This window comes from Argentina anserina, chromosome 1 (assembly GCF_933775445.1).
Source record: "Argentina anserina chromosome 1, drPotAnse1.1, whole genome shotgun sequence".
Taxonomy (NCBI): domain Eukaryota; kingdom Viridiplantae; phylum Streptophyta; class Magnoliopsida; order Rosales; family Rosaceae; genus Argentina; species Argentina anserina.
In genome coordinates this window covers 11,282,615-11,304,902 of record NC_065872.1, presented here as the reverse complement: position 1 = coordinate 11,304,902, position 22,288 = coordinate 11,282,615, and the positions used below count along the sequence as shown (strand labels likewise).

At 36.4% G+C, this 22,288-nt stretch overlaps 1 protein-coding gene and 1 long non-coding RNA gene across 2 annotated transcripts; both read right to left on the bottom strand.

Annotated features, from left to right (window-relative positions):
- Positions 1-2,352: 2,352 nt before the first annotated feature.
- LOC126785360 (cyclin-D4-2) lies at positions 2,353-4,958 on the bottom strand. The gene is made up of 6 exons (XM_050511029.1): positions 4,540-4,958; positions 4,011-4,097; positions 3,793-3,891; positions 3,489-3,690; positions 3,250-3,374; positions 2,353-3,125 (listed from the first exon to the last, which is right to left on the bottom strand). The coding sequence occupies exons 1-6, from the start codon at positions 4,861-4,863 to the stop codon at positions 2,892-2,894; spliced, it is 1,071 nt and encodes a 356-aa protein (XP_050366986.1). The 5' UTR covers positions 4,864-4,958; the 3' UTR covers positions 2,353-2,891.
- Positions 4,959-17,290: 12,332 nt separating this feature from the next.
- LOC126798610 (uncharacterized) lies at positions 17,291-18,364 on the bottom strand. The gene is made up of 3 exons (XR_007672549.1): positions 18,181-18,364; positions 17,962-18,058; positions 17,291-17,306 (listed from the first exon to the last, which is right to left on the bottom strand). It is a non-coding gene; the product is annotated as an uncharacterized LOC126798610 (long non-coding RNA).
- Positions 18,365-22,288: the final 3,924 nt, after the last annotated feature.

The following is a 22,288-nucleotide window of genomic DNA, read 5'->3' as shown; positions in this document are numbered from 1 at the left end:
TATCAGTTCAATTCACAGGGAGCTGTTAAAACCTTTACCAAACTCGAACCAGATGTTGCAGTCACTGGACTTTAGGGTCCCCACGAGAACACATGCAGAGATCAGAGAGATAGAGAGAGCTTTAGAGTATAAAAATCGAGGTACGACTGTGGGGAGGCATGGTCTTCAAAACTGGACCCTGAAATACTGACGTGTATAAAATAACTTGACAAATCGGAAGGACTGGGACGAATGGCTTGTTTAAGAGTTTCAAGAAAATTAATTGTTTCTTATAGTTCTGTTGGATCATCTATGGGTGTGAAGACCTATTGGGATCCTTGATCATATAGTACAGTGCAAGGACTAAAATATCGGTAATTACGGATATATCGAGGCTTAAAAAAATGGAAATTTCGACGGAAATATCGGGGAAATATCCATCTTGAAAAATAATTGAGAAAACTGATGAAAATTTAAATAAAAAATGGAAATTTTGGATGTAATTTTAAGAGATGTTTCTTTAATCAATTGTCTACTATATTTCATAAGAAAATATTGTATAATTTTTAGTCTATAAGGAGTTGTAGTGATTTGAGATGAAACAACCATCGAGAATTCGTAAAAATTTATTTTAAAGTATAAACATCTAATTGACTTGGAAAGAATATAGTGAATAATGCATTGTTGAGCTTCTCTCATAAATTCATCATCAATTTATATGACAGTAGGTAAGTGGGAGAAAAATCTTAAGAAGAACAAATAAAATAGTAGTGGTGAAACAATGCGTTACATCTTTTTATGTATTCATAGTATAGTAAAGTTAACAAAGGAAAGAAATTAAAAATTAACTAACAATGACTTTTAGTTGAATAATAAGGAAGGAAAAAAGAAACTAGTAAAATTAGTTAGGATTAGACAAATTATTAAATGTTTTTTGTAAGATGGTATATATGACTCTAATTGCATAAAAGAACAATAACATGAATTGGTTGAAATGGTAAGGTCATTGGGTGCCTATCCATGTGATTAGGGGTTTGATTCCCCTCAAAAGTATGTTTGAATTTTATTTTGTGGTGGCGACACGTGGCAGAATGATGTTATAGTGGTGACACGTGTTTATATCGCGATATATCGGGAAATTTTGAAAATGTCGGACGAAATTATATTGGTATATGAATGATATATCCTTAGGCGAGAAAAACGAAATATCGACGATAATTTCGATTTTTCAGTCCTTGGTACAGTGTCAGTAGCTCAGTTGGTTTTGTTTTTCTAATCCAATTTAACCATGCTTTTTTTTTTGGTTAATAAATTTGACCATGCTTAGTGTTGGTAAATCCAGTCAAGGTAACTTATTTATGTATATACAAAAATATGGATAGTTTTGTATGTAAGTGAGTGCATGACTGTAAGATGCATCACACTGTTAAAAGAAAAACTAGATGCATCATATTTTCTTGAAAAGTGACCACATTGGATCACCATTTTTACCAACGAAGATGTGGTAGAATTTCATTTTCATTTTGTGCCACATAAGTAACAGTATCCATCTTCAGTGATTTGTCTTTACTAATATTTGATCAGAATAAAAAATGTCTCCCAAACTATATAACTAAGTAATGGCTAGTTTGGTGTTATTGCAACTTAAAAAAAGACGTTGCTGCTATCAATATATTTTCTGAAATAAAATCTTTTTCTGAAATCTACTACCAATTTTAGAAAACAATTGCTTATATTTGTTTTACCAAACACAATAGAATTCTATTCAAAAGTCTACTAAAATACCTTAAGTGCCAGTATTGAATTCAGTACCACCCGAGCTCATGCGTTATAATTAAGTTTATACATATATATATATATATATATAAGTTTTATTATCCAATTGAATTACAATGATTTTAAAATAAAAAATCGTTAATCACTAACATTATAATGTTAATATGAGAATTCATACTGACAAACTTGATGGACTAACTCTAGAACAAAGTGGCGGTTAATACAACATAGTTGTAACTTGTAAGTTTATATCATTTGAGTTGTTCAACATAATGGAATTTTAAAGTTAACTTTCAACTTAGTCTTATAGAGAACTTATACTAAAATGAAGTTGTCCACGAATAGATGTACCAAAAAGAAAATAGAATCACTAAAATGTTGTCACTAAATTATCGAAGAAATTGTACTGGTGTACCAAAAAAAAAATTCACTAAATTATCATGAGTCATGTCCATTATTCTTCACTCATTGGTTTATTCTCTGGACCTCACTTCCATCATTACTACTGAAACTTGCATCATATGGGTAGTTGGGTGCAGAACAAAGCTCAGATATTGACCAGTCTCTCACTCAAAACAAATTGTGGATTTGTGGTGGGCTCTCCTCTAGGCCAATGGGGGTCCATCACAGAAGAATTGTCAATCCCAATAGTAACACACTAGCCCAGAAATGGATACAAAATCTGAGCTCAAGTTTTATGTTCTTCCATCCAGTTGAAACACTGATCTAAAATTCTGTATTCATCTGAGATTGTCACTCAATGGAAAAAACCAAAGGCAAAATTTCCATATATATATTTTTTCACTTTATACTTTCAGCTTCATTGCTCATTGAACTGAAAGCTACAACAGAAAAGAAAAAACTGTATTGTGCACCACGATCACCCCCACTGTAGACCTATGGCTGTTCAGTATTGTGGTTATGAACTGCTGGTGATTTTACCTTCATGCTTATAGCATGAAACCCCTGAATGTTTTTTTTTCTACATGACTTTATTCATCAATGCTCTCTCTCCCTCTCTCTCTCTCTCTCTAAATCTCTTTCCTGTGTTACTAAAGGGAAAATCCAAAAGATACACCAAAACTTCCATTCAACCAAACTGAATGAACTAGGGTGCGAAGGAGAAAATTCACTACTCATGACTTTTCAGATGGATTGTCTGGTTTCCTCCTCTTAATGTCTGGACTACAATGTGAAGAATTTGCACATGACCCAACTGTAAATTCGTCACTTTTATAACTCAAGCACGCAGCATCCAACACCCCAACTGGACTTTGGGGCACGGACGAAGCTATGGCACTTCCTCTATTGGCAGAGCCACTGATCAATGACAAATCCTTGATCAGCTCAACACATTTCAACACTCTTTCCTGCATATCCCACAAACATAAAAGCTTCAACAACTAAGTAACGATCAAATTGAATACAACATCTTTCTTAAAAGCTAATTTGTCCTAGCATTTATGGTTTTGTATTTCTGAGGCAGCTCTTTACCTTTTCGACATGTATGAAACAAGAAATGGCCTTCTCAATGCCCACCCCTGGCATTATTTTTCCTAAAATACAAAGTGCAACTGCTGCAGCTATCTCAGATGGCCTGAATTCCAAGAAGTCAATACCTGCATTTAATCCCCATCCAGCAGTTCATTGATTCCATTATTCCTAAAGAACACCAAAGTGCAAAAAAAAAAAAAAAAAAAAAAAATCAAAACTACACATTGTCAGAAAAAGACCTCTGATTGTGGTCAATATGACTTGCACTGATGTACTGATGGATGATGTCGGCGGATGTTTATCATCATTGATCTTGCTGAGGAAGTAATTGATGAAGGCACACGGTGTATAAGCTTGCATTCTCCATTTTAGGGTGCTCAGTACAAGAAGCTCCATTCTCATTATTGTTTTAGCTTCAAACACATACTTGGGATCTCCGACCTGTGGGCAATAGTACATTGGTAAAGCATCGATCAATACCAGCCTCAAACATATCAAATTTGTAGTCCAACGATAGCAGATGGATCAACATTCATCCTGTACCTGTAAATCTACGGTCTGGGGTACATCAGTCTCTTCCATTTTGGAGGCCAATGATAAACAAGCCACCGCTAGCAGTTGCACTGCCCACGTTTTATCTCTCTAAAAGGGAGACACAAGGAAAATGCAAAATCAAGAACAGAAACAATGCGAACGAAAACACATCATATAATACTGAAACAACAAAATATGCAAATTCCAGGTCCAAGTTCTGAACTTACAGGCAATGGATAAACCGAAAGGAAGCGATCCCAGTAATTCATGGATAGACAAACACTCAATGGTCCAAAACTGTAATGTTCACGAGCCTGTTCATCAAAACACAGAGAAGGTCAACATAATTCATGATTAAGGAAAGAAGACAAATCTTCACATTGGCAATCAAAAACAAGATGAGCAAATGCAAAGTAAGCAAACATAGAAGGAAAACCAACATGATCAACATCCAATTCTAGAACACAGAGGAGTTGCCACAGAGAACTAGACTAGAACTAGACTAGGCATAAACGTCGATCATTGATCCCTTTACAACACAGATACACTGCAAAGCATATAGAATACAACCAAACAAGTAAGCACATTGTAACGAGTATGTTTAAAGATGCTATTTAAGAACAAAACCCAGTAGCAGACACCTGAATTTAATCAAAACAAGTAGAAGGACAAAATCTTTACAACATAAATCAATAACTAATGGATCAAAAAAAAGCAACACTCAAAGAAAAGTACTTAGATTTATGACCAACCAACCTTCAGAATCCAATCAAGGGCCTCTCTTCTACTGCTCAAGTTCAAGTCCCCACTGCGCAGTCTCTTGAGGTAATCGTCACTAGGCAAATGCTCACTTTCCCTCTTGATCATTTCTCTAATCCTATCTTCACTCTGTAAAGGAAACTCTACCATATATTTGGATCTATTATGATTAAATTTGGGGTCTTGATTGTGGGAAGCATTGTTTTTATGGGGCAGTACAGGGGAGAGCCCAAAATCATCTAAGGCATTAAACTCAACCTCATCAAAAGAGTTTTCAGCACAAAGAAGGTTTGAAGTGGCACAGTCAAAGCTGTCTGCCATTTGAGCACCTTCAAGATGCCCTGTCAAACCCAGTTAAATCTCATCAAATTAGAGCCTGGGTTTCATCAAAGATGGCATTTTGATTGTTCTGAAACCAAACCCAACAAGAAGATAGAGATTAAACAATTAAGTGTCTGTGTATGTGTGTGGTATATAGATACAAACAAAAACAGAGAGAGAGAGAGAGAGAGAGAGAGGTATGGGGAGAGACTAGAAGCGGAAAGAGAGGAGCCTTATGTAGGATACGAGCATGTGTGTTAGGGTAAACGAGAGAGACAGAGATTGAGGGAGAGTGGTGAGAGCTCAGGGGTAGGGATTCGTAAACACAGAAGACAGAACCAAACTAGAGTCCACAAAGAAAACCATGCTTTTATTGGTAGTTTTCTTTTGGTAGAGCAGATGGTGAAATAACGTATAGGAGAAACAATAAAACCCAATACGATACATATATGGTGTACAAAGTTTGCAAACTCGATGAATGAATGTTTGATAAAATCTCGTTTAAGTAATAATTTTTTTTCAATCCCGACTTAGACCTAATGTATTACTAGGAACTTTACAAAATGCATAAGATAATATTTTAAAAAAAATCTTTAAATTTCATCGAATATATAAAATAATAATTTATTTAGGGTTGTGCTATTAATACACTATAAAATTTTTATTCACATACCTACTCAATTATTTAATCACTAGAGTTTAATTGAATTTACAAATTCATCCTTGAAATTTGTTATATGATTGACTCTCATTATGGAATAGAATGGGTGTATGAATAGTAATTTGGGGTATGTTAATAGCATAACCCTTGATTTAATAATTTTTTTTAAAATAGTTAAAATGATTAATAATTAATCAAATATATAAAATAAATAATAAATAAAATTCATAATACAAATTAAAAGAAAAATAATTATTTAAACTTATCATTTTAAAGTTAGTTTTAGGCATGAAATTACTAAATTTAGAAAGTGAATAAATATATAAGCCTAAGTAAAATATACATAGTAGTGAGACTAAACTCTTTATAAAATAATAATAAAATTCTCTTTAAAATAATAATTTATTAATTTATCGATAAATAAATATTATTATTAAAGTAATAATGTCTTTTAGTCCCGACATTATTCATTTATATAGATTTTAATGTATAAATATTTAGAATTCATTTGTTTTAGAGATAGAGATTCATATCCATGGTGTCTTTGGCTTGTGAATTATCACAATGTAACTGTCATTTTTTGTCCAGTATAATGAATTCCAACCTTTTTACTAATGCAAATAAAGAAAAACATTTTTTTAATTTTCGTGTAAGATTCTTTTCTTCATACAAAGACGATCGAACATCGAACCTATGATACGATTTAGATCAAATGCTGGATAAATTCGTAGTTAATTCTGTCTTTTTTAATACCAGAAAATATCACGTATCCAATAAGTAGTAAATTTTAGCCACATGAAGGTAAATACTCTTGTGCTGAAACATGTTTATATGTAATTGCTGTAAAGTTTTTTTCGATACAAATAATTGCTGTAAAGTTGAGCTGTGATTGTCTCACATGATTAGCTAGTTATGATTGCCGGTATGATTCTACTCTGTGAACAGGCAGAGTCACTAGAGTCGTTACGTAATTAATTGTGAACATAAAAGACGTACCACAAGACAATGCAATTTAGTTTAGTTGGTCCACAAGTATTCTCATAATTATACCCCTATGGAGACAAAGAAAAATAAAAATAAAAATAGAAGTGATAATCGGTCAAGTATCTGGATTCTCATAAACCCAGTTTGATGCTAGCTGAATCTGACTTCAATGCATTAGCTAGTAAGCTACGATCCTGCACCATTTTAATGCCATAACATTAGAAAAGTTTGCCAGATTGGTAATAAAATGAAAGTCTTCAAAGGATCAAATGATTAAGGAGTTTTTTTTTTTTGAAAGAGGAAAATGAATCAAACGATTAAGGAGTTACTAACTCCAACCTCTACATTGTGGGAAGCGGAAGAAGTTCGCAATTCTAAGTGAAGATTTATGTTAGGTCTTTTTGACGTAGCGTGCTAATAACACATGTAATCTTTCATTTTCGTTGATTATATTAAGAATACATAATTACACACTTGACTAAGTTTTAATTATACTCATGAGTTTAGATTCAAAGCATTACTCATCCACTTGAAGTAAGTGGCCAAAGTGCACAAAATTATCATTCATAAATTGGCACCAAGATAATAGGTGAGATAGAAATTGATTCTCCCTCTTGGATTTAGATGAAACTACTTACTATATATGAACAAAATTGGAGGCATATCCTATTACATCATTTACATGTGAATACTAACAGTTCTAGAGTGATAAAAAAGCCAAAGCATGCTAATGATGAAAAATTTCTGAGCCAAACGGTTAAGTTTTTTTTTGGTCATTCTGCTGGGATTGCACAGATCACGCGACTCCCTCCCTAAGGTGGAAAATGACGAGCCATTTTCTATCAGTATTCTTGAGTTGAATCACTTCACCTCCACCTCACAAAACCCACTTTACACATAGTTTTCACCTTCAACAGCTCTAAAACCCTAAATGTCAATTGCCACTAAGCACTCCTGCCTCCCTCTCTCTATCCAAATGTTCCACCAAAGGCCTATTGCATTCACAATCGGTTGTCATGCGTATACTTTTAAAGACTCTTATCCATCGATATTTATAAGACTTTAGTTTTATACTACTTGTTTTGAGAATTTGAGTAGTGCTTATGTGTGTTTTCGCGTTCGATTAGAAAGGAGTTCTCAATAATCTTACAAAGTTGTTTAATAGATGGTCCGTTCGAATAATTGTCAACTATCCTGATCGACCAAAGGAGTATTGTAGTTTACTCCCAATTCTCACAAAGACCACATGATTAAAGACCGATTACCCCATTAATTGTTGCGACATATAAGCAAATTGAGTTGTAATTAGGCTAATCATGTACATTGTCTAAATGTATGATTGAGCTGTAAAGTCTAGCAATTCATACTGAAATGATGTACAATTATGATAGAGGTCAATTGTTGGACCAAGTTTGGTTCACATATCAATTTCATCTTCAGATTTCACTTGGAGTTTCTTCAAATTAGGCAAAGACATTCAAGTTTATAAAATTGGAATGGGAAATTCTGAAACTACTTTGGATACTGATCAATATTCCTGCATTTATAAAAGTAGGCACTTGCAAAATGAGATCTCGAAAGGAAAATGTGATCATTGAACCATATTCCCTTTTCTAGACTTTAGCAACACAAATCTCTAATCATTTTCCTTCTCCTAGAGATGCTCCGTCTCTTTCTTATATAGTCTAGACATATGAGACTAGCCTTTCTACCATCTCTTTTGAGCTATGAAACACAAACACGTGCTATGGGCACCGTATTGCGTGTCTGACATGGATACGGACACAGACACGTTCAGACTCGTGTGGACACGCTCAGACATGCGAACTGATTTTGGACACAGCCCGGACACGCGAGTATCCGAATCGGACATGCGGACACGCACCAACTCATAATAAAAGTAAAAATGCTTATGGTGAGAATCGAACCTTGGTTATCCAAGGCACTCAACAACTCCTCAACCATTCCAACAGAATTAGTTTTTGTTATATTTATGCACACTTTAATATATATATATATAAGGAGAAGACTCGTGATAAAAATAAGAATGCTTGTGGTGAGATTCGAACCTTGATTATCCAATGTACTTATCAAGTCCTTAGTTATTCTAACAAGTTATGTTTTCGTCATTTTAATGCACAGTTTGACATATATATACATCTAAAATTCTAAATACTTTCAAATTTATAAAATAATTTTTTTAATAAATATATATTAAAATAATATTTAATTAACGTGTCCACCAAGTGTCTGTGTCAAAAAAGAATTATATATGCCGTGTCTACGTATCAAATCGTGTCCAATACGAACACTCTGTGTCCGTGCTACTTAGCTTTTGAGGGGTTGCCTCCCAAAAATTCTCCAAGACCAAATATGAACCATTTTTAATCCTACATGTTCTAAATCACGTTAATCTTGTAACATAAGTCTCAGTTTATAGAAGCAGCCTTACTTGCACACTTCGCGAGACTTCATGAGCTTCTCAGGCAATGTTTGACTCACTCTAATAGTTCAATGGGGGTACTATCAGTTCACCAGTTTGTTTCTCAAAAATATGTTTCGTGAATTATCTCTCAATTAAGGAATAGATTTACGAAACGAACTAACCCTTTACCTTTTTCTTATCATTCTCAAATTGATAATTAACTATATATATATATGGTCATTCCACTAAGCGATCGTTTTTTAATCTTTTAAAGGGATAACTTATTAACCAACATTTTGACTACATTTCTACATCTTTACCGTTCAACTTTTAGGATCTAATACGTACATCACCTATATAAAATTTCAATTAAAATGATGATCGTTAAGGTAACAAGCTTGACAAAAGCAATGGATACGCTAAATCTGTTAAATTTGGACCGTTCATGCTTATAAGGTTAAAATTCATATTTTGAATGCCTTAAACACCTCCAATTTTGTCGAAAATTTATATAAGTAATATACACATTAGACCCTAAAAGTGGAACAGTTGAGATGTTAAAATATAATCGAGAAGCTGGTCAAGTGATCTATCCTTATTTTAAAATAAAAAAATGATCCATATACATATAGGGTCTAATGTATAAATTATATGTATATATATATATATATATAGATAAATTGGAGATGTGGAAATTTAACTGAAAAGCAAGTCAAGTAATGAAATTCATTATGTCATTTCAAAGTGAACACTAACTCATAATAAGGATCATATATAACATAGATTTACAAACGAACCAACCCTTCACCCTTTGTTTTTTATAATGCTTTACATATTTCTAATTTGGCCACTAACATAGCCACTGCCAACATAGTGTTAGAGATCTCGGTCTAAAAACGTATTGAGTTTGAAATCTCTATCCTCAACATGTCATTGGGCACATCATGCTAAGTTGCTATCCTCAATGTCATTGGGCACATCATGCTAAGTTGCTATCCTCAATGTCATTGGGCACATCATGCTAAGTTGCTATCCTCAATGTCATTGGGCACATCATGGATCCATCTTCGCTTGTCTATCTCAAAACTCATGTAAGAATTTTATACATTATACCATTATTTTTCTGAACTTTGTTCAATCTCTGTATTATTGACTCTTATTTTCTTTGATTTCTTGCGATCGAAGTATGCATTTCTCCTCCGGTAAAAGTGTTCAAAAAAAAAAAAACAAAAACAGATTAACCATCAAAGCTTAATTCTCTTTTTGGAAACAACATGCTCATGGTGGTCCAAAAGCACAAATTTTCTTTTTGGTTTTGACCTTTGAGGGTTTATCAAGTGTTTAGATTCGAGACACTCTTTTACCAAGCACCATGTAAAGCATCCAGAGCAAGAGCCAGGATCAGCAGGAGATACCTATATACAAATAAAACCATCTCTCTCTCTCTCTCTCTCTCTCTCTCTCTCTCTCTCTCTCTCTCTCTCAATGGATCTGCTTTCCATCCACTCGCAATTTGTATGTTATTACTTAGTTTAAACTTTCTCTGATGAGTTATACATATCAAAATTAATTAGCATTCTTCAATGTCCAAAAAAAAAAAATAGCATTCTTCCATTGCTGTAGAAGCTAGAGTTCTTGTACTAGAGTTAAAGAATTTAGACTAACTAATGTAGTTACAAATCATTCCCAAGTGGATCAATATTATGTATTCTGAAATATTAGCTTAAATATTAGCTGCACAGCCAATGCTTGACTATAAAACAAGAACACTGACGCAGAATTGTAATCTTCCATTGTTTGGTTCAACGAATACATATTTAGGTTAATTGAATCTCAACAACACATGAAATTAAGATGTCTTATTATATGGGACCAAAATGAACACACTGTCCCATTATCAGAGCTATATGTGTCACATCCCGGAAACACTTCCGGTACCGAAATGCAACAGTAACGCTGCAATCCGAGATAATGAATAAACCATAAGCCACTTGACTTATTGGTTATCCACTAACTCGAACTATAAGGCTAGAAAGAAGTAGTGAATACGAACAACAGATATTGAAAATAAAAATTTAGAAACAACGAGGAGTACAAACTTCACAACCCATATATATTACAAACGGAAGGTAGCATGACAAAGTGCGGATTAAAGTTCTCGCATTATTCAAACAGAAAGAAACACATAGCCCAAACAAAAGGAAACACACAACAAGGTCAAGAGTGCGCAAATATAACACAAAGAAAGACTTCAGAGACTACAGAAGAAGAAAACCACACCAGAGATGGACTCCTCGAAAACAAAGACTGAAAGCAAGAGTTGCCGGGTCACTAGCACCTAGTTCAAGCCGTCTAGAGTATGCTCGAGGGTACCTGAAATGTAAGGGTGAGCTCTCGTTCTCGCTAACCCAAATAAGGGCCGACCCAACCGAAGTTAGGTTTGAAAGCCCAAAAAAACTATGTATAGCTTTAAAAATAAAGTAAGCTCAACATTAAAATGTTAAAAAGCTTTTAAAGCGGAGAATCAATATCAATGCTAAAAAATAAAGCAATATCATATGTAGATGTTTAGGTAAGGAATGCTCAAAGATAAAGAATAAATATAAACCTGCAGGATTTTCGTATCATCCAAGGAAACTGATCTTAGCGACTAGGAGGCGATCAAAGATACACCTCGTAAGTCGAGGCCAACTATCCATTCATTGTCAAATTCAGTGAATGGTAGTGAGAATGTCCATTATACTAGCTAAATGCCCTAAATGATCGATCAACATGCTATTATATAAATACAAGGCATAGCCCCTTCGGAAGTTCACGGTCATCGACACCGTAGGATTTTCTAGTTCTCTAGGGTCCGTTCACTCTCAGGTCAACACAAGGATATAAAAATTATAGATATGCATATCGAGCCTCAATAATAATAATAATGCGGAAAAATATATCAACGAGGCATCGACGGTAATAAATAACAATTTCTACTCTGGGCTATTCTAAGTCGTTCCTGAATAATCGGGAGTTTCTCCGCTGTTTTCCGAATAACATCAGGACCAAGTAGAATTTTATCCTCAGTGTCGAGCCAACACGTAGGTAATCTACATGGCCATCTATAGAGTGCCTCAAATGGAGCCATGCCAATGCTACTGTGGTAGCTATTGTTGTATGAAAATTCTGCAAGAGGCAAACTATCTTGCCACTTCTCACAAAAGTCAACCACGCAAGCTCGTAGCATGTCCTCCAAAGTCTGAATTGTATGCTCTAATTAGCCGTCGGTCTGAGGATGATAAGCTGAACTCAAACTCAACTATGTTCCACATTGTTTTTGTAGTGAGCGCCAAAGCTTTGAAGTGAAACGAGGATCTCGATCAGAAATTATGTTCTTAGGCATACCGTGTGCCTAAGTATTTCAGTAACATAAAGATTGGCGAAGTACTTTGTGGGTGAAGCCATCTTGACAGGTAGAAAATGAGCAGACTTAGTTAGTCTGTCGACGATCACCCATATTCCGTCATTTCCCTTGGAAGATCGCGGTAATCCCGTGACAAAGTCCATAGTAATGTGATCCCATTTCTATTCTGGCACTGGTAGTGGCTGCAACAAACCCAAGGGATGGCTATGCCCAGCTTTTTTCTTTGACTTGTTGACAAACATAGCAGCATGACACGTACTTAGCTATGTCATTCTTCATTCCACGCCACTAAAATTGGCGTTTCATGTCTTGATACATCTTAGTTGATCCTGGATGCATGGTGAAAGCGGTTCGGTGTGAGTCTTCCATCACTAGATTCCGATCATAACTATCGTCAGGAACAACGATGCGTCCTTTGTACCTGACGAGTCCATCATTGCTCACGCTCCAATTTCCATCTACTTCACCCGAATAAACTCATGGTCGGAGTAAGTGGGTGTCTGGATCATTCCACTGGCATTGCTCTACAGTCTGTAGAAGTTGTGGTCTGAGTGTCGTGCTAGCAAGAAATCCGTAAGAATTTCCTATTTGCACATTTAGATCGTAGTTTTCCAGTGTCTCCATGTCTTCATTGCGAAATAAGAAAATGCTCGCAAGTGTACTCCTCGATTTTCGGCTCAACGCATCCGTAACAACGTTGGCCTTTCCTGGATGGTATTGTAGAGTGAATTCGTAATCATTCAAGAACTCTAACCATCTCCATTGTCGTAGGTTCAGGTCTCGCTGAGTGAAGATGTACTTTAAGCTCTTGTGGTTGGTGTAGATCTCGAAAGATGCGCCGTATAAGTAACATCTCCAATTCTTCAATGCAAAGACAACAACAACTAGCTCTAAGTCGTGTGTCAGATAGTTCTTTTCGTGTGGCTTCAACTGTTGAAAACTATACGTAACAACTTGGCCGTTATGCATGAGAACACATCCTATTCCTGAAGCGTTGGTATACACTTGACAAGGATCCACGCTATTAAGAAGAATAAGAATGGGGGCAGTCATCAAGTGATGCAAGTTTAGCTCCAAGAAGGCTTCTTTGCAACGATCGCTCCACTCAAACTTTACTCCTTTCTTTGTTAGTTGAGTCAAAGAAGATGCAAGTTTTGAGAAATCCCTAACAAATCGGCGATAGTACCCTACTAGACCAAGAAAACTTCGTATCTCGGTTACGTTTCAAGGTCGCTCCCAATTGAGAACAACCTCTATTTTAGCTGGGTCCACTAACAATCCGGATGCTGAAATGACATGTCCGAGAAAATTCACTTCAGTGAGCCAAAACTCACACTTTAAGTTCTTGGCGAAGAATTTGTGATTCCACAAGGTTTGTAAAACAACCCGAAGGTGATACTCATGCTCTTGTGGTGGGACTTGGAATAAATGAGGATGTCGTCAATGAAGACTATGACGAACTGAGCCAGGTACGGTCGAAATATTCGATTAATCAGGTCCATGAAAGCAGCAGGCGCGTTAGTTAAGCCAAAAGGCATAACCGTGAATTCAAAGTGTCTGTAACGCGTCCTAAAAGCTGTCTTTCCGACGTCCTCCTCTGGAACACGTAACTGATGATAACCTGACCGTAAATCGATATTAGAAAAGAATTGTGCTCCCGCAAGCTGATCAAATGATTCGTCGATCCTGGGCAAATGATACTTGTTCTTTATGGTGACCGCGTTCAGGCGTTGATAGTCGATACACAAGCGAAGAGTTCCATCATGCTTTTTGGCGAACAATACTGGAGCTCCCCATGGTGATGAACTCTTGCGAATAAAACTTTTACTTTCAAGGTCTATCAGTTGTCTTCCCAGTTCCTCAAGTTCCGTTGGTGCCATACGGAAAGGTGACATTGAAATTGGCATAGTTCCAAGAACTAAGTCGATTCGAAACTCAATTTCCCTATGAGGTGGCAAGCCTGGCAAGTCATCGGGAAATACTCCTGGATATTCATCCACAACTGGAATATACCCATTGCCATTTGATTCAACTAGTTGTGTTGACATTATCATGCTGAAGCAATTTAGAATCCTCCTTCCAGGGATACAAGGGCGTAGAAGGGGACTTGGTGGAGTGAAACGTTCATCCATTCGAATCACGATTTCTTCTTGCTGCGGAGGTTTCACCGTCACGGTTCTCCGTTCAGAATCAATGAGGGCTCGATGCTTCTCTAACCAATCCATGTTGAGGATAAGGTCGTAAATGTCAATTTCAAATGGATACAAGTTGGCTAGAAATTTTCTCTCTTTCACTAGTACTTGACACTTACGATATATTCTATCGGCATATGCTCCACCTCCGAGAGCAGAACCAAAACAGAAAATTCCTCCTATGGGTTCCGACTCTAAATTTAAAGCATCGGCTAACCAAGGTATGATGATTGAATGAGGTGCACCAGTGTCAAATGAAACTCTATCTTCAGTGTTGAAAATAAGAATGGTACTGTCAAGTGTGGTGGTAGTATCCAAAGCCATTTGTCCTCCAGCAAATGCATAGACTTGACCTCGACCACCAGAATTGCGTCTTCCACGACCTCTACCTCGTGAAGCCTAATTTGTCTGAGGCTCAGTAGTTTGCTTATGCTGTGGTTGAGTAGGGGACTGTTGAGTAGGTTGTGAGCTATTTTGTTGTGGGTAATGGCTAGAAGAAACAACTACAGAAGTAGAGTTGCGGATTCAGTTTGGACAATTATATCGAGTATGTCCAGATTGCCCACAAATGTAACAAACATAAGGTGCTCGTCGACTTCCTCCAAATAAGCCACTTCCACTGCTGGTACCTTGTTGGTATCCGTAGCTCCTTCGAGAATTCCTTCGGTTCATCTTCCTTTGTCTTATAAAAGAAGAACTGCCTCCTTGACCGTCTCTCTGTTTAGTTTGGTTGGCAAGGTCGGTCTCAATCTTGTAAGCGGCATTGACAAGATCTTCATAAGTCTGCTTAGGATCATAAAGCAACCGCTCATAAATAGAATCACCGAGTCCATTCTCGAACCTCTGGATATTTATACTCTCAGCCAAAGGAGGAATAAAGCGAATGAGGGAAGTAAAGTTCACCACATACTCATGGACAATCATATTGCCTCTTTGAAGATTGAAGAACTCGGATATCTTTTGCAACTTCAAAGCAAGCGGGAAGAAATGATCTAAGAAAACTTCTTTGAACTGTGCCCAAGTCATATCTCGAACATCTCTGGTAGCAATTACAGTTTCCCACCAGTTGTTAGCTTCTTCAGTCTTGCAGTGTACCGCAAACTGTACTTGATACTCAAGTGGAGTGTGTACTATCCCCTGAAGCTTTCTGATTTGTTTCAACCAGTTATCTGCTTCTACGGCATCCCCACAAGGCCTTTGAACTTGGGAGGATCCACTTGTAAGAAATCTTTTAAACAGGAAATCTCCTATTGTGCTCAATCTGTTCAGGGTTAGGAGGTTGTGCATTATTCATGGTTTGAAATGCTTCTAGCAACTTTGCCATGTTTTGAGGTGGTTGGCGACGAGGCGGCATCTTGTATTGTTACTGCAAGAGAAACAATATTAGTTGTTCAATTCAACGTTCAACATTGGAAGTATGACAATATACTGTAATCTCCGAAATTTGGAATTAATGAGGAAAGAAAATTATGCAATGACAACGCATTGCTTGTAAGAACTCAATGACTCGAGAAAAAACAAATGGGTTGTGTGAAAAGAACAAGGAAGGTACTCAAAACGATGCTGATACCAAGTAATTACAGTCACATCCCGGAACCACTTATGGTACCGAAATGCAACAGTAACGCTCCAATCCGAGATAATGAGTAAACTATAAGCCACTTGACTTATTGGTCATCCACTAACTCAAACTACAAGGCTAGAAAGAAGTAGTGAATATGAACAACTGATATTGAAAATAAAAATTTAGAAATAACGAGGAGTACAAACTTCACAACCCATATATATTACAAACGGAAGGTAGCATGAGAAAGTAGTTCTCGCATTATTCAAACAGAAAGAAACAAAGAGCCCAAACAAAAGGAAACACACAACAAGGTCAACAGTGCGCAAGTATAATACAAAGAAAGACTTCGGAGACTACAGACGAAGAAAACCACACCGGAGATGGACTCCTCGAAAACAAAGTATGAAAGCAAGAGCTGCTGGGTCACTAGCACCTAGTCCAAGTCCTCTAGAGTATGCTTGGGAGTACCTGAAATGTAAGGGTGAGCACTCGTCCTCGCTAACCTAAATAAGGGCCGACCCAACCTAAGTTAGGTTTGAAAGCCCAAAAATACTATGTATAGCTTTAAAAATAAAGTGAGCTCAACATTAAAATGTTAAAAAGCTTTTAAAGCGGAGAATCAATATCAATGCACAGAAATAGAGCAATATCATATGCAGATGTTTAGGTAAGGAATGCTTAAAGATAAAGAATAAGTATAAACTTGCAAGATTTTTGTATCATCCAAGGAAACCGATCCTAGCGACTAGGAGGCGATCAAAGATACACCTTGTAAGTCGAGGCCAACTATTCATTCATTGTCAAAATTCAACGAATGGTAATAAGAGTGTCCATTTTACTGGCTAAATGCCCTAAACGATCGATCAACATGCTATAGTATAAATACAGGGCATAGCCCCTCTGGAGGTTCACGGTCATCGACACCGTAAGATTTCATACTTCTCTAGGGTCCAGTTCACTCTCAAGTCAACACAAGGATATAAAACTCATAGATATGCATAATAATGCGCAAAAATATATAAACGAGGCATCGACGGTAATAAATAACATGTAGCAAAGAGAAAATAAAACGCATATACATAGGTGAAAACCACTAACCCGGAAGGTTACGACTCATCCTAATATGGGCGGCTCCCGTTACCTTACTCGAAGAACCGAAAGTCTACGCCCCAAGCCTTGATGCTCCAACTCCAAATAATGGTGTGATCCTAAATCCGTCATAAGGTATGTTAATATCGTATATAAAGGGAAATGAGGGGTTTTGCGATTTATCTATTAGGAGTAAATCCGAGTTGACGAAAGTCAACTAAGTTTGGATAACTCATTTAACCGTTGTAGTTAGTTTTATATGACGTCAAACAACTTCCGAATAAGATCGAAAGCATCCGATAATTACATTAACATTTTAATTTTATTATTTTCCGACGACATTCTAGGACTTGGAGACTTTTTGATTTTCAAATGTTCTACTTAAAATTCAACTAAAGTTTAAAAGTAAAGCTATAAAAATAATTTATGTAAATCTGTCTTAGTAAAAAAAAAAATTGTAAAACAGTAAAGTTAACAATAAAACAGTAATATTATGTCAGGGCGTAGAATAGTCTTTTCACATAGGCAGTAAACCGTAAAAAGGGCAACTTTGTAAAAGTAAAACCCAGGAATTTATCATGTTCATCTCCGACGTAAAACCAATACAAAGTCCGGCTAAAATCTGGAAATTTCTAGCTTCAAAACAACATGCAAGGACACAACAATATCTCCAATAATCCCAACAACAAAGAGAGGCCAAATGATTACAAAATTAAAAAAAAAAAAAGAACACACAAATCTATTTCAAAAATCAATGGGGACTAGGTTCTCTACCTCGGCAGAATTTTCTAGAAAAGAAGATTGGAAAGTCGATGGTTTCTGGCTTCAAGACGTTGGCTTTCTCTTCCATAATCTAAATGTTCTTGCTTGCCTTAGATTGGGTTCCAGAAGCAGAGGCAAGACAACAACAAAAAGAGGACTGAAATCAGGTCCAATTATAAGAAATTTGTGGAAGAAACGAATTGGGTCTTGAGAAGAATCTATCATGCTTACCGAAATGAAGAAGATTGAAGTATTAGGAGCTTTGATTCATCACAGAAATCTTCAAAATTGAAGTGAGCAGAGGCTATGGTTAAAGTGGAAAACGGGGCTGCATGTCTAGTTTGCTACCATGGTTAAGAAATTAAGAAAATGATGGAGATGGTGGTGATGGTGACTTCCCGTGGTTCTATAGATCGGTGAGAATATAGGCAGTGGTGTTGTGAGCAAGTGAAGGGAGGAAAAGAGAAAGTTACTCTCTGTGTGGGTGTATCTTGCACTAGAAGGAGAAGAACATAACCATAAAAAAAATAGTTGGCTCAGTGGAAAGAAGAAGAGGTGAAGAGTTGTTGGGCCTTCACACGGGCCACAAAGAAAATGAATAAGAGAGAATATATGCTTACAGAAACACAACATTTTAGTTTTAAAGGAAGTAAATATACAAAGAAAATAATTTTAAACATTAATTTTTGAGGGAACTATATTTTTAGAAACATAAATTAAAATCTAAAATGTACATGTATGACTTAATAATAAAATCGTAAAAATATAAGTTAATGTCGGAAAAATTAGTCCTAGTTGCCGGAAAGTAAAGAAACATTTCTAGGGGTTTACAATATGCCCGGCAAATTAGTTAGTAAAAATTTTAAGAACCATACATGACAAATGTCCCACTCTAAATTAAGGATAATTTAGTTTCATTAACTTCAAAATAGTACATGATGTCTATTGTCCTACCCAATATTTGTACATGTCGTCAACCCTCTGTTTGTTGTAGGGTTTTCTCTCTAATTTGTAAGGGTAATTGTGTTTTTCCCATTCTCTGGCCAATTCACTATGTGCACTGCGCAAGTATATCAAAATCCCTCCCAAACCAAAGAACATGGTGGAGCCCATTTGTCAGTGTCAAAATCCCTCCAAACCGAGTTGGGTTTCTTTGAATAATCTATCTATCCAATTCAAGTATTAAAGTGGTTTCTCCTTGTCAACTGAAGCATCTTGGCCTCTTTCAGACTTAATAGCTTCGCTATATTGCATAGAGAAACCAGATCAATCCCGATCTCCAAATTATTCTTGAAATAATCAACATACCTTGACTCTAACTCATAGAAGCTGTTCACAACAACTCTGAAGCTCTTGTCTTCTAATTTACTATTGTTTCTGGCGAGAATGGGGAGCTGGGACTTCGTCAGTTCGCCCCGATCGGGAAGACCCGGAAACATGGATAGCTTCAAATCGGAACCCACTTTCTCATATGTCCAAATCGATTGACGTTTTGCATAATACAACGGGAGAAGAACCCATTCATGTTAAAGACAATTCTTGGGATTCAAAGGGAGTCGATGACATCAGAAACCCAAAAGTGGAAGACATCGATGACGATGAAGTCAGAAGGGTGTTGGGAGAGAAAGTGTTGGAGGGGTTGTTGGAAGACGAAGGTGTCGGTGAAGGGGGCAGGGCACATAGAGGTGTCGGGTAGGGTGATGTTGTTTGGGAGGTCGAGGGCTTGGATGGTGATGCGATGATTGATGGTTTAGTCACAATGGATGGAGATGCAGAAGCGGACGCGAGAGAGGGGGAGAGAATAGTGGACACAATTACCCTTGTAAAATAGACGGAAAATTTTGAAACAAATAGAGGAGTAAACGACAGGTCCAATTATTTGGTCGAAATCTATACATCATGTACTGTTTTGAAGTTAACGAAACTAAATTACCCTTAATTTAGAGTGAGACATTTTTCAGGTATGATTTTTTGAATTTTCACATTAGTTTAAGAAGGTGAAAATCTTCAGGCTTCCAAATAATAGATCAAGTGTACTGAATGTGATTGTAGCCGATCGAAAGCAACATTTCAGGCCATCATCGTTGGAAGATGGAGGGTGGCAACCAGGAGAAAGAGCCACCCTTTTACATTCTCGAGGCATCAATTAAATTAACTGTTGCAAAACAAATCAAATATATCGAAAACGCAGAATTCCAATAGTTTCGGTTTGTCAGCTTTTTTGTTGTTTTCGATATGCCGAGGACTCAAGTCACTTATTTGTGTCATGTTCGTTTGCTCAGCACGTTTGGAAACGGTTGGCTTGTTGCTTTGGAACTTCTTTGCCTTCAGATGGTGACATTGGTACCTTGTTGAAGGCAATTGTTAGTAAACCGTTTTTTTTTTGTCTGAAGTAAAGCCGTTTTCTCTTCAATTGAAAAATTTCTGGAATGGTGGTTGTCTTTATGCTTTAATGGCTATTTGGAAGACACGCAATAGGCTTCGCTTTGATGATACACCTCCTTCTCTAATGATAGTTTTTCGGTCTACTAAAGCTTACATTTGTCACAGTTCTGAAATTTCAAATGACAAAATTCGAATTCAGAGCTATGATAACTCTACAACAATCTCAACCAATTTATACCTCAGTATTACAACAAACGGAAATGTAAAATTCACTCAAATTTCACCAGAAACAGAGGGAAGAAATCTTCATAATTCTTCAGAGTAAGCTCTCCGAATCTGCTAATCCCCACCTGCAGAACTATCCCCTACATCATTGAAATTGTTGCACCGGGATTGTAAACACAAACCCGGTAAGCTTTTTAGCTCGTATGAGTAAACCAACAGTATAACATACATCGCATACAAAAGAAAATAACTGATAATATTTAAAGATAAGCGTACTCATGAGACAATGGACGACCCATCTTGTTGTCCAATAATAATTGAAAATATGTGTACTCATGAGACATTGGGCAACCCATCTGTTTACCAAATATCATCTAAAAACACGGGTACTCATGAGACCCATGTACTTATCTGTTACCCCTCATGCAGTATGCCGACAGACACTGGGCAACCCATATGTTACCCAATATCACTCAAAACATGGGTATTCATGAGACCTAGGCAAGTCATATGTTACTCCTCATGCAGTACACCGGCAGACAGACTAGATCTCTAATGATCGTAACTGACACCCGGCCAAGGCTTGGTTCCGATTACTGCTAACAACGTCCGAAGACCAGAAATCGTTTTAACAAGACTCAATGTTAAAACCACGTACAATATAACAATTAACACATGTTTATTGTACTACAACCAAACGACAACCATGAACTCTAACCTATGTAGCACGGAAACACACGGGAATGTGCATTTCCCGCTTCCGAAGTAGAACCAATACGGAACTACAATGGAAGCGTCCGAAATCGAGTTTTTTTTATTATCATGAGTTTTGGAAATCGAGTTTCCATAAAAAAAATGAGTTTTGGAAGTGCGGTGGAAACGCAAGTTTCCGAAATGGAACCGCGCATTTTCGATAAAATAAGGGTTGTTTTTTTAATTTTTTTTTATATATGAAGGGCTAGACATATCATGGTGTAGTCAAATGACTCATTTCGACATATTTTCGACCTCCTGCCGAGTCGTCGACCCTCCCTCCTTGTTTCTACCTAAATCTCTAATTATATTTGTGTTATTTCAAATGTAGAACACTAAATTACTTAAGTTATTTGAGACTTTGAGTTACTTCAATTAAAAATTTATTATTATGTTTATTTTCTTTTTATAATATACATATATATATATACATATATAATTTTACCGACGCTTTCAAAACGTACCCAATTTCAAAAAAACATTGAAGAAAAAAAAACGTTTCTGCGTTCCGTACGTTTCATTTCTACGTACCCGTATCCGATTCCATGCAACTTAGACTCTAACTCATCAACAACAATTTTTATTTGTAGCACCGAAAAGAAGAAAACAACAGACTAATCTATAATGCATGAAGATCGAATAGGGCCGCCCTGATGTTTCCAAAGAAGCAATTATATTAAATATTATATAATTAGTACTATATATATTTTTATCAGTAAAAAACTTCATTAATAAACAAAATACACACTACAAAAAGGTTGAGCAAAGGCCACAAATGTTTTGTTTTGTGGCCAATTTGTGGCCTTTGATGGGGTGACTATTGCTTAAAATCCCACAAAAACACATACAAATATTGTGGCATTTGAATTATTAGAAACATGGTGCTTAATTACTACTTAACAATAGCCCTATAGCTAATGTCTTAGGTTTAAGTATTAAAAGCTTAGAACTCCGGAGATCGTATATATATGGAGCA